We start from the raw sequence: 14,951 nt of genomic DNA on the forward strand, positions 1-14,951 counted from the left end.
CCTGGAGAAATACATTGAAGGCCGACAGAGAAAGCAAGCCCAGGGAAAGGACGGACAAGTAGCAGAGGCAGAAGAAAAACCATGAGAGTGTGGTGAAACAGGAACTACAGGGAAATCACTCCGAGATTACAGGGCCTGGCTCACCGGGCCAGCGCTGGGGCAAAATGGACATTCGGTGGTGACTCTGGGTACTGTGGCCGGGCAGGCTTGGGGTAGGAACTGCTCCTCCTCTGGACAGCAGGGGAGGGGACGTTGCTGCAGGGACGTTTAGGGTCTGGGTGCAGGAGGCCAAGGGATTGCTCAAATGGTGACCAGCATTTTCTGAGGGTGAGAGACAAGCTGGTGGGGTAAGAGATTTGAGGGGAACGGGAAGTTTGACATAGCGTCCATGAAGAAGGAAAGAGACTGATTTCAAGATGCCGGGTGGACAGAGCACAGGTCCCATACCGAATAAAGCGCAGACTAATTCATACCAAATAAACAGCAATAATATGGAAAAAAATAATAAAATACAAACTCTTAGAGGACCAGAGATCTGGGGAATCTCTAAGAGAATGAAAACGGGCCAGAAGCCACAGCAGTAAAGCAGGGGCTGCAGCAGAGCTGCTAACACCTAGGTTAAATGTACAATCCATTCACCCAGTAGTTACTGCACACCCCCTATGTGTCAGACACTGTTCTATGCACTGGGATCTGCTGCAAAAGATGAGTGCAAACTGAGAATCGGAAAAGGGGGCACTGGGAAAATGCAGAAGGACTGCCAGGGCTCACTGGACAGTAGAGGCCGTATGTTTGTAGACGTACCGATCTGAACAACTTATGATTTTTCTTCAGCAACCTAAGTGTACGAGCAGAGTTGACTTGACCTGGATTTTGTTTTCTTGACTGGGGACAGGGGAAAGGTAACAGGGGCAAGAGGTGTGAGGATATTAGAAAGAAAGCAATGCAGTCAGTTATTTTTTAGCTGGACTTTCAAATTTAATTTTGATCCAATTAGAGTAACTGGTCACAGCCATCCTGGAGGACAGAGCTAATGTCCGCCTCACAGGTCAACTACGTTTTAAAACGGGCCTTCTCAAACTTTAATGTGCATAGAGATCTTGTCAAAACGCAGGTGCTGATTCAGTAGGGCTGGATGGGGCCTGAGATTCTGCATGTTTAATCAGCTCCTGGATATAGACAGTGTTGCTGGTTCACAGACCACTCTGCGAATAGTAAGGTTTTGAAAGGTTTTGCTTTACTTTGGGGGAGAGTTGTTTTGCACTATGGTACGGCTTACCGGTGGGGTGCTGGGGCTGGCTGACTGCTACATTTTCAGGAATTCTGCTAGGTTGACTGACATCATGCTGATAGCTTGAAATTAGCTGCAATGGGAGGTTCTGTCCTATGGCAATGCCCAACTGCTATAAATCAGGGTTTTCCTGCTTCCCTTTGGAGAGCTGGTTGTTAAACATTTACTGGCATATCACTAGGTAAACCTGTATAATAGTGAAGCATGGATACAATGGGCTTTGGTGTCAGGGGTCATGGAGCACCCGTCCCGGGTACTACACTAAACAAAGAGCCTGCTGCAAGCATTACAGAAACTGATCATCTCTGGTGCCTCGGAGGAACCAACAGAGGCACAAGCTTGGGTCACCCTATCCCATGAGCACCCAGAGGAGCAGGTTGTGGAAAGCGAGAGCAGGACTGACAGGCTGCTCTGAGCAAAGGGTGACTTGCTGGAAATTCTCACCCACGTTGCCTGGCTATCTCTGGGCAGCAGGCTGACTCTGGTGTGGGTGTGTCAGGCTGCCCTTTCAAGGCCCTGGGCTGCACGACCAGGCTGATACTTTATCTGGAGCTGCAAAATGTGAAAACTGATTCTCAACAAAGGCAGGGGGGAACAGGTTAACTTCCATGATATCTGCTTAACTTACTGGCCTTTAAAATCGAGGCAGAGTTTAAAAACAACAACAAAAACATATATATGTGTGCACACATACAGACTGATAGATTTAATTTGGTCAAAGGAAACCAAATGAATCCCATTTGGTGACAGCTTGGGGAGGAAAATGAAATCCCTCTGCTCAAAAAGGGCATCTCCTATTTTCTGACCTATGGGTCATACAGTTTTAATTTCCTCTCTCTCTCTCTCTCTTTTTTTTTTTAATTTCATGAACCTGCTTAAGGCCACAAAGACTCTCCCGAATCCTTCAGCTGTCTGGCAGATGAATGGCTGCCAGCTTCGCTCAGGTTACTAATGGTCTGTGCCAGGCTGAAGTTCCCCAACTCTGCCTGAAAGCGCCTTCCAATCTGTTGCTGGACGACACGGAGGTGCTCTAAGCGGCTTCTGAGGAAGGCGGCTGGGGAGGAGAGCTGACCCAGAGCTGCTCTGGTCCCTGGAAGGGTGGCTCCTTGGGAGTGTGTCTGGTGCCACCGGCTCTGGTTTGTGTGAGCTGGGGCTGGCCAGGGCCCAGAGATGTAAGGGAAAGCTGTGCTACGAGCAAGGTTCAGAAAGGGAAAAGATTTTCTCCCTTCGGCCAGCTTCCAAGCAAAATGGGGTTAGAGCCCCTGTAAATGGCAGAGCTGCTTCTCATCTCCGGATCCAGGTGGGAGAACAATGGCATGATGACCTGCCATTCACTAGTTGGATGGCTTTACAATGGGGGTGGAGAGGTGGCGTGCCCATGTCTGTGCTTGTGGGAGTCGAGGGGGTGGGACATGGCTTGTTGCAGCTTCCATGGTGCACGTCTTCCTTTCCAGGGAAGAAGGGGGCACGGAGGGGGCCTGGTCCTCAGAGATGGCTGTCTCCTGTGGCCAGATAAAGCACCTCTCCATCTCTAGCCAACTCCCTCTCTTGCATCTATTCTGTTCATTTGCCAATTATCACACGAGAGCTATGGGCAGGCATGAAGCTAGTGCTGTGGAGAAAGAGATGAGGACAATGCATCTCTATCCTGTTAGTGTAGGAACAGAGGAACTGAATGGGATGGGAAAGAAGAGAGGGAAAAGGTTAACTGCTAAACCCAAATATCTAAAAGACCTGGAGGAGCTGCAGGAAATTGGGACTGTGTAATAATGTCAGGCATTTTGAGCCCTGCCAAAAATGCTTTTTTTTTTTTTTTTTTTTTTTTTTTTTTGCAGTACGCGGGCCTCTCACTGCTGCGGCCTCTCCCGTCGTGGAGCACAGGCTCCAGACGCGCAGGCTCAGCGGCCATGGCTCATGGGCCCAGCCGCTCTGCGGCACGTGGGATCTTCCCAGACCAGGGCACAAACCCGTGTCCCCTGCATCGGCAGGCGGACTCTCAACCACGGCGCCACCAGGGAAGCCCTTTTTTTTTTTCCCCAAAAATGCTTTGACTCTCGATCTTGCTTGTCCTGATTCCTGCCCCAGGGTTGTAAGTTTCTCCTCCCTGGAATCCCCTCTTCAGGTAGGCACGTGGATGGAGCAGTTCATGGTAAGGAATAACAGGCTTGAGGGGACTCAGGCAAGCAAGAGTGAGAAGGCCTGCAGCCAGGATTTGCTCCATCCCCGAACAAAGTTCCTGTTGACCTCAGAACACTGGCAAGAGGCCTGTGGGGCGGTCTTCCTCAGGGATAAAAGCCGGGCTAGAGCTCGCACTAACAGCACAGATGTCTAGAAGGAAGGGGTACTTTAGAAAAAAGGAGAGGCAGAAAAAAAAAAAAAAGAAAAAAGGAGAGGCAGGCTGTACTGTAATTCTGCAAAGATGGAAGGGTTGTGGGCTTTCCTAAATGCATACCAGTGTGTGTGTGTGTGTGTGTGTGTGTGTGTGTGTGTGTACACCTGCTTGCCCGGGGCAGGGCTTACCCATCATCTAAGGATGTCTCTGCTCTATGGATGTGAGAAGCTACCCCAGGCCCCAGTTGCTGCACTGTCTCAGAGACAAGAGTACAGAGGCAAAAGGCAGCGTGAGAAAAAGCTGTCTGGGGGATCACACCAGCCTTGCCTGCTGCATCCTTGCTCCCTCCCCGGCTGGCAGGGCCCACTGATACTCTCCAATCTATAAAGCCTGCAGCAGGGCAGAAGAAGGTGTGCTGCCTCAGTGTTCAGTGCTCAAGGGCTGCTGAAACCTTAGGGACACCAAGGCCGTCCCTTCCCCTGGAGAAGGTGTCCTTCTGGGAGCCACCTATACAATACAATTGTGTAACCACAGCGTGTTCGTACGCATTAGTCCATGCAGGAGGGGTCGGTTCCCTGGGAACCCCCCTCTGCACGGGGTTTCCCAATATCAGAAGCTTCCAAAATGGATGGCAATCAGAGTACTAACTAAAGAAACAAATGGTTAAAACACACACCCTCTCTCCCACCAGAGAAGCTCCATACCCACAGGAGCTATTCACAACCAAGCCAGGCTAGGAGTGTGAGGCCGCCTTTACCTGTTCCGGATCCCACCACGTCCCGGCTCGGTGACTCGGCCATGGCATCGGCCAGCCGCTCCCGCAGGCCCTCCTCCGTGTGCTCCATGGAGGCCATGTGCCGCAGCCCGAAGCCCTCCGGCCAGCTCCCACACACCTCCAGCAGGGTCACGCTCCGGTCGAAGGTACCTGCAGCGCACAAGGGACACCTGACGCTGAGTCACCTTGCAGAGAGCGGGCCGTTCTCTATGTCTGCTCACCGCCAACTCCCCTCCCTGCCCAGGGTCCATTTTAGCCCTTCCACAGGACGGATGAAGGAGGGAACGCCACGAAACATGGATGTGCAGGGCAGAACGAGACCGCTCATGCCACCAGATCAGAGCGTGTAGACCTCTGCGGCGTTGGGCTAGTGGTTTTTGAACTGTTTTCTTTTTCTGTTATTGTTGCATGGCTTGTAGGATTCTTGTTCCCCCACCAGGGATTGAAACTGGGCCCTCAGCAGTGAAAGCACAGAGTCCTAACCACTGAGCCGCCAGGGAACTCCCCCGAACTATTTTCTGAGGACCTACAGGGTTCTCTGAAGTCTTCAGGGACTGCTTCAAGATCTAGGTCAAGGGTAGGAAACTTCTTTCCCAGGTTCAAGCAAACTGCCCTCCCCACTTTTCTCTGTTTGAGGCAATAGGGCTTCGCCTAAAGATTCTTTTTTTTTTTTTTTTTGCGGTACGCGGGCCTCTCACTGTTGTGGCCTCTCCTGTTGCGGAGCACAGGCTCCGGACGCGCAGGCTCAGCGGCCATGGCTCATGGGCCCAGCCGCTCCGCGGCATGTGGGATCTTCCTGGACCGGGGCACGAACCCGTGTCCCCTGCATCGGCAGGTGGACCCTCAACCACTGTGCCACCAGGGAAGCCCTAAAGATTCATTTTTAAAAGGGGTTACATAGCTTAAATTTTTTTTAAAAAAAGCAGTCTAAAAAAAAAAAAAAAAGCATTCTAAGTCACTATATCCTATCACCTATATCAAATGTCCTCAGAAAGGTTATGTCCCAAGATCCAACGGCAAGTTTGTGGCAGGCTTGGTTCAAGAACTCAGATCTTCCGACGGCTCAGTCTAGAACTCATTCTCCTCCACCGCATACAGTCCCCCAGCTGCCCCAGGACATGTGCACCACTGGGGCACCATTTTCAGGACGGCAGCACGAGACTTGGGTGATAGCATCTTCAGCAAAGACCTTTCCTCGATCTGAAGCTGCTTCCCAATTCCAAAAAGTACACGGTGCTCTGCTGAATGCCAAGATTAGATTTTACATGCAAGATCACTTCAAAGGCTAAATTTAAATTATTCTCCTTTATTATACAGCAAGTCTTCTGTGAAAGCTTATTTCATCCACTCTCTCTTGGAAGGAGATTATAGTCATGCTCTGTTGCTTTAAGCACATACCATTTCCCCAGCGATTAGGTAACTGAATCCACTGCATTTATTGGGCTTGGTTCCTGCCAGCACCAGGAAGATGGGGAAAAAATGCAAATGCCGATGTTTCCCAAAGTTAAAAGAACACCACCACACACTCTTTTTATCAGGTCTTGCTTCTTCTCTTTGATCAGCCGTCAGAAACTATCTTCCCTCGGCGGTCAGGACTGAGCAGCGTCAGGGCACACTCTCTGCCAATGACAGGTGGTAATAGAGAGGGTGCGAGCCCCAGCCCCGGCAGGCGGCCCTGCCTCTGATAATGGCCAAAGCACTGAGGTGATAACCGTTCGTAAACACTCCGACAGTCGGTGACTCCATACATCAGCAAAGAGGGCCAGATAATCCTGAGCTCTCCTGACCAGACAAAGGCCCCTGGCCAGCCCGCTGGGATTTCTATGTGTGGCAAGGGTCACTCCTGGTTCCTGGATGTCATCAGCCAAGTTTGGCTTTGATTTATCTCTTGCCTAACTGGAGGGTAGATTCCTGGTGCCGGGGTAATGGGCAGCGTCTATAAATGCATCTCCCCAAGAAGAGGCCCACCTTGGGAGTGCGTTGCTGGGGATCAGCCTGTCAGGTGGGACTCAGGGACGGGGAGCTGCCCTATACCACCTTCTCTGTCCATCAGGTAGGGTCAGGCGGTGGGTCTGGGGAGCCAGGCACTGGGCAGTGGGGGAGAGGTGCTCTGAGTGTCAGCCCTCTAAGGGCCTGGGCTGTGCCAGTGTTGCCCTAGAGCCCACACTCAACCGGCATCAGCCACGACTCAAAGGTGCCCAGTCCCCAAGGACACACAAGGAATGAAGACACACAGTGGACTGCTGATTCCAGTGCCCACTCACTAAGTGATGTGAGGCAAGTCCCTCCATCTCCTTTTTCCATCTCTGAAGTACGGTTGGTAACTCTTTGCCCTGTCTCAAAGGAGGGAAGAGATTAAGTGAGGTTCCTGCCGGGAGTCTGAGTTCTCCTCTAGCGCCACCCCACTCTTAGTTGACAAGATCAAGAGCTACAGCACCAGCGTTCCTGGTCTGCCTGGGGTCTGCCTGGGAAGTCTATGCTTAGTAATTTCCAGAACAGGAGATCAACAATAAAATGTGGGCACTCCCCCACCCTGTGCGCTCAGGGCCGGGGCGGCAACTTTTTATTTTATTTTTTTTTTATGGACAGAGATGTCCCAGAGCCTGGGGAAGGGAAGAGAATGCTCTCACTTCACAGGAGCAGGGTACCTGCCTCTAGAAAGGTGCTCAGTCAAGGATTGTACGTCCTGTGTTTAGAGGTCAGGGCAGGTAAGCTGACAGCAGGGCCAAGAGGCGTATCAGAAGCCAAAGCAGGAAGAAAACGAAACAATCCAGCAAGACGTTATGGCAAGAAGCGTGCAGGTAAGAGGCCCTGTCCATGAGAGAGGGTAAAGGCCAGGGGAGTACGTAATATTGTAAGGGACAGAGTGACAGTATACAGGAGAAAAGGATCATGAGCTAGTGTTATAGTGGAGAATGGAAACAGAAACACAGGCTCTAACACATATTACTTGTATGCGTATAGCTCTGGGCAAGCCCTTTACCTTTCTGAGCCTCTGATTCCTCATCCATAAAAATGGAAAAACGATACAATCTTATAGGGGTGTTATGGGGTTTGCATTAGATAAATAGCATATAGTGAGTGCTCTGCACATAAGGGGTAATGCTCGTGTATATGTTAATAATAACAAATATGTACAACTTTATACCACTTGAAGCGTCATCATAAATGTTGACTATCACAGTGATCCTGAAAGGCAAGATGGGTACCACTCCAATTTACGGGAGAGGAGCTGGAAGCGCAGAGAGATTCAGTGGCTTGCTCAAAGTCTCCAAGTGACAGATCTGGAACACAAGCTCCTAACTGTCATCTTGGAGATCATTCTATCAGCTGCATCTGGAGCTGCATCTGGAGAACTGTTATGGGGAGAAATCACCTCTATCTTTCCTAACTTGCTCTGAGAACTCCTGTCACCTTCAACCACGGCCTTTTAAAAATCTTTCCCACACCCAACCAGCCCAAGTTTCTTGGAGTATCCTGGTAACGCCGATGAGTCATCCTGTCGGATGGCACACAGGAGAAAAGAAAAATTGATAGAAGATCTAATCTGTTCTCTCTCAGCACGGGCACTGCGAGGAAGCTGTGAGTATGAGGCTGGGGATACAAAAAGTGCTCAGCAAAGGAGCATTTGATCATTTCGACAGTCCTGAGAGGTCACAGAGAGCACACAATCAGTGGTCCTGCTTATAGTGCTAGAGGGAGTCCCAGCAGAGGCCCAGCGATGCCCCCCCTTCCTGCCCATCCTTCCACCCCTGCCAGTGCAGATGAGGGCAGCAAAGGCGCTCACGGGGTCCCCTCGTCTTGGAGGGAGAAAAGGGCTGCAGGTGTGTGCGTGTGCCAGCAGGGGCTGGGGTTAGAGGCTAAGCCCTCGGAGAGTGAGGTCACCTCTGGGCTCTTAGGCAACTGCGCATCTTGTCAGCGTGATCGGCATCGCTATCATTCATCTGGCCAGCCTAGAGACACTCCATCAGATGGGCTGGCCCTTTGAGCCCCATTACAGGGGAAAGGGTCAGTTTCAAGGGGGAGAAGACACTTAGTGCAGGTTGCTTGCAAAGCACAAAGTATATGTACTTAGCAAAAAACATCTTTAGCTGAAGCAATGCTCTGCTGTTTACCAAGCCCTCTCACGTTTATGATTTCGGTTAACTCACACATTCATCAAACATGGATTAGTGTCCACTGTGATATGAGTCAGGCCCCGTGCGGAGGGATGGGAATACAAAGTGAGAAAGAAAAGAAAAAAGCTCAAGGTCCACAAAACTCTGGGAAGCAGCAATGGTCACCATTTTACAGATCTGCATCTTTCTGAGACTGAGGGACGTGAGACAACTTAAGGTCACCGGTCCTAAGTGCGACAGTCTTCCCATGATGCTCCGTGGGGACCCCTTCCTTCAGGGCTGCCTGCCACCCCACTATTCTCTGAATATATTTTCTAAGATTCAGTTCAGGTCTCATTGGCTCAACAAAACCTTGTTATAATGATAATCTAAGTTATCATGAGCACTCTTCTACAAAGTCTGACTGTACGCGAAGTTCTTCACCTCTTGGGATGAAGCTGGTGAAAGTTATAAACTTACCCCCAAAATGTGTATTGGCAAACATGAAATGATACGAACAGTTTCAGGGTGCTGAGGGATGCCTCCGAAGCCCATCCTCAGAGCCCAGGTTAGTGAGATCAGTGTCCTGGTGTTCTCCCCACACTGCCTTCTATGATTCTCATGATCTGCTCTTCAACCTAGTTTAGAAGCTGCTTTAGGGCATGGATTCCTCCACAAGCCGTAAGTCTGTAATAAGCACAGGACTTTGTGCATTGTGCTTGCTCCAAACATGTTTATTGACTGATTATGAACATCTGAGAAATCTGACAGTCACTCTGGAGTCAGTACCCTTTGGGTGCATTGCCCCAGAGACTAAACATCTAGGGCCAGGGCTGGGAGGCGGAGATGGAGGAAAGCAGAAAACGGAGCTAAAATTAAATAAGAGGAAGGAGACAAATTGTAAGTGAGCAGAAAACAATGTTGCGATATCATTCTACTACCCCCTGGAGACTTATTTTACAGGTGAGATTCTGGGAATTGGAAGAACCCGAACAATCTGCCTCGGATGACACAGAGAGCCAGGTTCATACAGGTGAGCTTCCCGAATCCTGCTTCCCAGCTTGGCATCCTGCATTACACTCTCTCCCCAGAGGAGAAATGGGTCAGGTTCTCGGGTTTCACGAACGCATTAAAGGCATGCCATGACAGCTGGCGAGCCAGCAAGCTCCAGGGGGAGGTGAGTGGCACACGTGCTCTGTCTTTTGTGCACCACCGTCAAGGGGCAGGGAAGCCCAGCGGTGGAGGCAGCGTGGGGGAGGTGGGATGTTCCTCTGAGCTGATAGCGTCTAATCACACCCTCGCTATTTAGGAGATTGTGGCTCAGCCTCCGCTTTGCATCCATTAGATTCAGCCCAGGGTTTGGATGCTGATGAGAGCCTGTCGATCAGATTTCCAGCCACCAGGGAGGCCAGGTACCAAGAGCAAAACTTGTCATTAAACAACGCTCTTCAAGACAGAAGCCTTCCTGGGTGAGAGTTTGTGATGATAACGATGGCCACGATAACTAAGAAATGATCCCAGGCACGATGAGCGTGGCCATTGGAGAGTGTCCCCACCTGATCTGCAAACTAGGTCACCAAACTGAGCTTGAGACTGGTGCTTTCTCTGTGCTTACATGAACAGGTTGCTTCATATCAGCACAGGCTGAGGACATTAGCTTTGTGGTTATTAGATGTGGCCACAGGCATGTTTCACTGTCTCAACATGTGCTATGTCATGGCTAACAGACATGGGAGAGGGAGGCTGAGAGCATATGAGGACCCCATCTGTCCCTCTCAATCCTTTACGTTGGTTCCCAGGATAACAGTAACCCACATCCACAGACGTAGTACAGAGCAAAGAGGCCTAGACCCCAGCAATCTTTTATGACTCCGACTATCTAATGCTCACCAAACTTGTGACCGTGTACCATGTTTGTCCCATAGTCATCCGTTTGGCTGCGGGGTTTAGATTCGGCGGTTAGGTAATTAAAGGATCTACTATTCCAGTTCAGAAGTAAACTTAGCAATAGAAAGGAAAGGTACCAGCGAAGTACAGAAACACCCTTAGCTAATGGTGGCAAGCGAGGAGATGCTGGCGAGCCAGATGTGGTGATGCCACATCTGTCCTCACAGGCCCTCGGGGCCACTAGTGGGAAGGAATTAGTCACTGTTCATCAGAGGTCCATGAACAGACTACCATGTGGGGCACGTCAAAGGCACCTGAGACAGGGAAGAGAAATTCAACAGTAACTGAGACACTAAGAATTTATGTGCTATTTAAAATAGTCATTTTGACAACGATTTTAACTGCAATATATGATCACAACTCATACTTTAAAGCTTAGGATATAGATTACAAATCCAGACATCCAGGCTATAATTGGAATTCTCCCATTAACTTTTCTGGTTACTCTAGGTCTTAATTTCCCCACTTACCACATGGAGAATAAATGAGCAACTCTCATTTAAGGGGTTTGCTAATATTTTCAATGTAATGAACAGTAATACACTAACAGAGCAATGGTGACATGATGTTTGAGGTTCCTAGGGTATCCAAGGGCAGCAAATTTCATTTTCTATGAACCAGTTCCATAAGCAAGCAGCCACCCTGTAAAGGAGTCTTGGCTGGAAGAAGCAAGGAAGGATTCTCTCGTGGACACTTTGGTGGAAGCGTGATGCTGCTGACACCTTGATTTTGAACTTCTGGCCCCCAGAAATATGAGAGAATAAATTTCTGTTGTTCTAAGTTACCAAGTTTGTAGTAATTTGTTACGGCAGCCCTAGGAAAATGATACACCTATAAAACAGGGAAATGAATGTTTGCCTTCCAGGGCTGTCATGAGCATCTGATCAGATAGGACATGAAAGAGTGCTTTGTAAAACTGCACGGGGCCACTCCAACATAGAGGACTACCCCAGGGCTCTGTGAGCAGCCCTTCTTAGGGGCAGTGGGATTCTGTGACAGGCTTAGAAAGTGAGTAGGGACACCTCTAGGCCAGAAGACAAGCAGCTTGAGGAGGATACTGGGTGGGAAAAAGTCACATCAGCTCCCAGTCTGGGCAACTCCATCGTGAAAGCTGAGTGGCTCTGTGTCATTACATAGCCGGAGCCTTTGATAGGGAGTTACAGCATCTACGTTGGGTATGTATCCTCCACTTCTCTGAGGATGACTGCAGAGGGCCCAGGAGCGCAGGGGAGGTGGTGTCTTAGCTCTGAGGTCAGGTCCCTCACATCCCCTGATCTCCCCACATCAGAGGGTGGGGATAGGACATTTCTGTTCCCTAAATTCTTTAATGAATAAACAGAATTGTACTCAACACAGGTAAGGATGAAATGAAATAGGCTGTTGCTAATGGGAATATTATTGTTATAAACTATCTAAAGGGCAATTTGGCAATATGTATAAAGAGCCTTTTAAAAACATGAAAGGCCACTTCTAGGAACCTAACCCAACCTAACCCTAAGCTAAGATGCCAACAACCTTCATGCATAAAGATGCTCACTGCTACTTGAATGCAGCCTTACAATAGGGTATTTGTTAAGTAAACTATGCTTCGTAGCGGCAGTAGAATATTAGGTAGTCTTGAAAAATGATACTTATAACAGGAGAAATTCTATAAGAGATGATGTTAAATTATTTGGGATTAACAGACATACACTATTATATATAAAATAGATAAACAACAAGGACCTACTGTATAGCACAGGGAACTCTACTCAAGATGTTTCAGTATCTTGTAATAACCTACAATGGAAAAGAATCTGAAAAAGAATACATATGTATGTATAAAAATATGTAAATTTATATATACATATATATATATATATATAACTGAATCACTTTGCTGTACACTTGAAACATTGTAAATGAGCTATACTTCAATTTTTAAAAAAATAAAACAAAATTGTACAGTTAGTATTACTGAACAATGTAAAGAAAGCATTAAAAAAAAAACATTTTAGGGCTTCCCTGGTGGCGCAGTGGTTGAGGGTCCGCCTGCCGATGCAGGGGACACGGGTTCATGCCCCGGTCTGGGAGGATCCCACATGCCGCGGAGCGGCTGGGCCCGTGAGCCATGGCCGCTGAGCCTGTGTGTCCGGAGCCTGTGCTCCGCAACGGGAGAGGCCACAACAGTGAGAGGCTCGCGTACCGCAAAAAACAAACAAACAAAAACATTTTAAAAGAGTCATGACAAAATGTTATTAACCACGGTTGCCTCTGGGCAGTTGGGTTATATGGAACTCTCCTGTTACTTTAAACCTTTCTATTTGTTTCTTATAACTTCCGTAATCAGCATAAAGCAAACCAACAAATACTAAGAAAAAATTGGAGAGAAAAAAATGCCTATGGCAGAAACAGTCATGCTTGGACCTGGATCACAGGTGAGCCTGTGAAAAGCATTGGAGGGGAAGCCCTGACTCTGCTGAGTTGACTCCCTTGCCAAGCTCTGTGCTTGACTCAGCCCGGGCAGGTGAGCCTGTGGCTCCAGGGCCCATATTTGACTTTTCTCCCAGTGGCTGTGGTTGGCTACATGCGATGTTGATCCATCCCTGTGTACCTTTGGCATATTTCTTATTAATTCATATCAGGAATGTGCACCAACTTGTGTGTGAAAAATGGCAGAAACAATTCCACCTCTGTACAAATTTCATACATCAGATCAGAAAGGGCAGGTAGAGCAACTCTGGAAGGAGCCGATTTTTACATCAAGTCCCTTTACCTGTCACCTTTGTCCCCACGCTGCCCTGCCCCCCAGACTCCCACTATCCTAGGAGACACCCTTCCATGACTGTCAAGGAAGGTCTGAGCCCCTCGCACATCATTAGGAGGTCACTGAGCAGGGCCCTGCCTCTTGCCTGGGAGCCCAAGAAATCAGTCATCACTGCAGGTCCCAGGGGAGTTACCACTGGCTTCACACTCAGACCAGACCCAAAGGTGCCTCAAACAGGAGAGCTTTCTGGGTCAGGTGGACATGGGCATTTCCCAGACGGGATCCCAGAGACCCTTTCCTCCTCTGCTTGAAACGTGGCCCCATCAAGATTTCTCGCCGTCTAGGTGAGAAGAGAAGAATCATTTTGCAGCTAGGCTAACCCTCGGCATGCTTGGCCTGCTTCTGAGGGTGGAGAGGAAGTTTACACACAGCCCTCTGTCACAGGATTTCTATGGTAAGGCTCAGAATACACTGCAAGACAAATGGTATCCTCGGAAACCTAACAGCTCCTTGAATGGAAAAACTTCACGGAACTGTTATCTCTCCAGACAGGTAAGCGCACAAACTAGGTTTTCCAGGACAGTCCCGATTCCACATAATTAGTTCTGTGATCAGATCAGGTATCAGGAAAGGCAAGAGAACGGACATTTGTCAAGTGTCTATTTTGATCCAGGCATAGCCACTTCACGTGCATTACCCCATAGGAATCACCCCAACAAGTCTGATGTTGGTATCAATATTCCCATTTTACGGATCAAGAAACTGAGGCAGAGAGACCTAACATTTTTGCTCAAGATGACAATATCAAGGGTATGGTCAGGATTCTGATTCTAGGTTCATCTGCCTCCAAAGCCTGTACTTTCCCTGTGAAAATCCAGGCTGAATTTTGATTTTGAAAATATGGCTGCAGGACCAGGAAGGGGGTTTTCAGCTCAGTCTTCCCAGTCTCGAATTATAAAGTGGTTCTTGCCATTCAGCTGTGGTGGGGTGGGGGCAGCAACCCAACTAAAACCCTGTGTTTGTCTTGAAAGAGATTACAGTGCTCCACAAATAGGCCAAATTTGAGGCTCTCAACTGAGGAGAACTTTGAAGTCTGAAACCTGGGGCTAAGATGTCCTGTTTTTATTAATTAAAGAAGATGTTTCAAAACCATCAGATTCATCACAACCGGATTTCAGATGTGAAACCCAGTATACACATAGACGAGCATGGCTCGCCCTTTTGGGTTGTTTTCGCTCCTCCCTGAGGATCTGCATTTCCTCAGATGAGAGTGCTCTGCTTCCCGGTCTGGCTGAGGCGAATGGAGGCCCAACTTTGCAGGCCTGGGCCCTGCTGGCCTCAGGAGTTTTCAAAGGCCAGAGAGGGATGAGTGGGCAAAGTGGGTCCTGCTGCCATTTGCTCCTCTAAGCCCCCGGGGCAGTGGCTGTGGGGAAAGGGAGGGCCACCCTGTGCCGAAGGAGGGTCCACCCTGTGCCGAAGGAGGGTCCTGGATGTGCGTACGGACCCCAGAGCTGACTGGTTTGATACCCTGCCCATTTCTGGTTTTATTACTCTGGTAGACCCCTAACTCTGTGGCCTTGAAAATGGCGCCCCCAGCTTGGGAAACAGGCATTTCCATCTGTAACATGTGGTCAAGCCTTCTACCAGTCTCTGCCACCAAAACCCATCAGTACTGACTCCACGGGGTAAACCTGAACCAGATTTTCCGCCGCAGGCATCTTGGGATGAAGATCTGGGCCTGGCCTGCCATTCTGACGTGGGGT

At 49.0% G+C, this 14,951-nt stretch overlaps 1 protein-coding gene across 8 annotated transcripts in view; it reads right to left on the reverse strand.

The window, feature by feature from the left end:
* BCAS3 (BCAS3 microtubule associated cell migration factor) overlaps positions 1–14,951 on the reverse strand; it is a 574,874-nt gene that overhangs the window by 18,359 nt on the left and 541,564 nt on the right. For all 8 annotated transcript variants that reach the window (XM_079905183.1, XM_079905184.1, XM_079905176.1 and 5 more), the window contains one exon: positions 4,381–4,548. In XM_079905183.1, coding sequence (XP_079761309.1) covers positions 4,381–4,548 — 168 coding nt within the window. The remainder of the gene's footprint in view (positions 1–4,380; positions 4,549–14,951) is intronic.

Source organism: Stenella coeruleoalba (assembly GCF_951394435.1).
Source record: "Stenella coeruleoalba genome assembly, chromosome: 19".
NCBI lineage: Eukaryota > Metazoa > Chordata > Mammalia > Artiodactyla > Delphinidae > Stenella > Stenella coeruleoalba.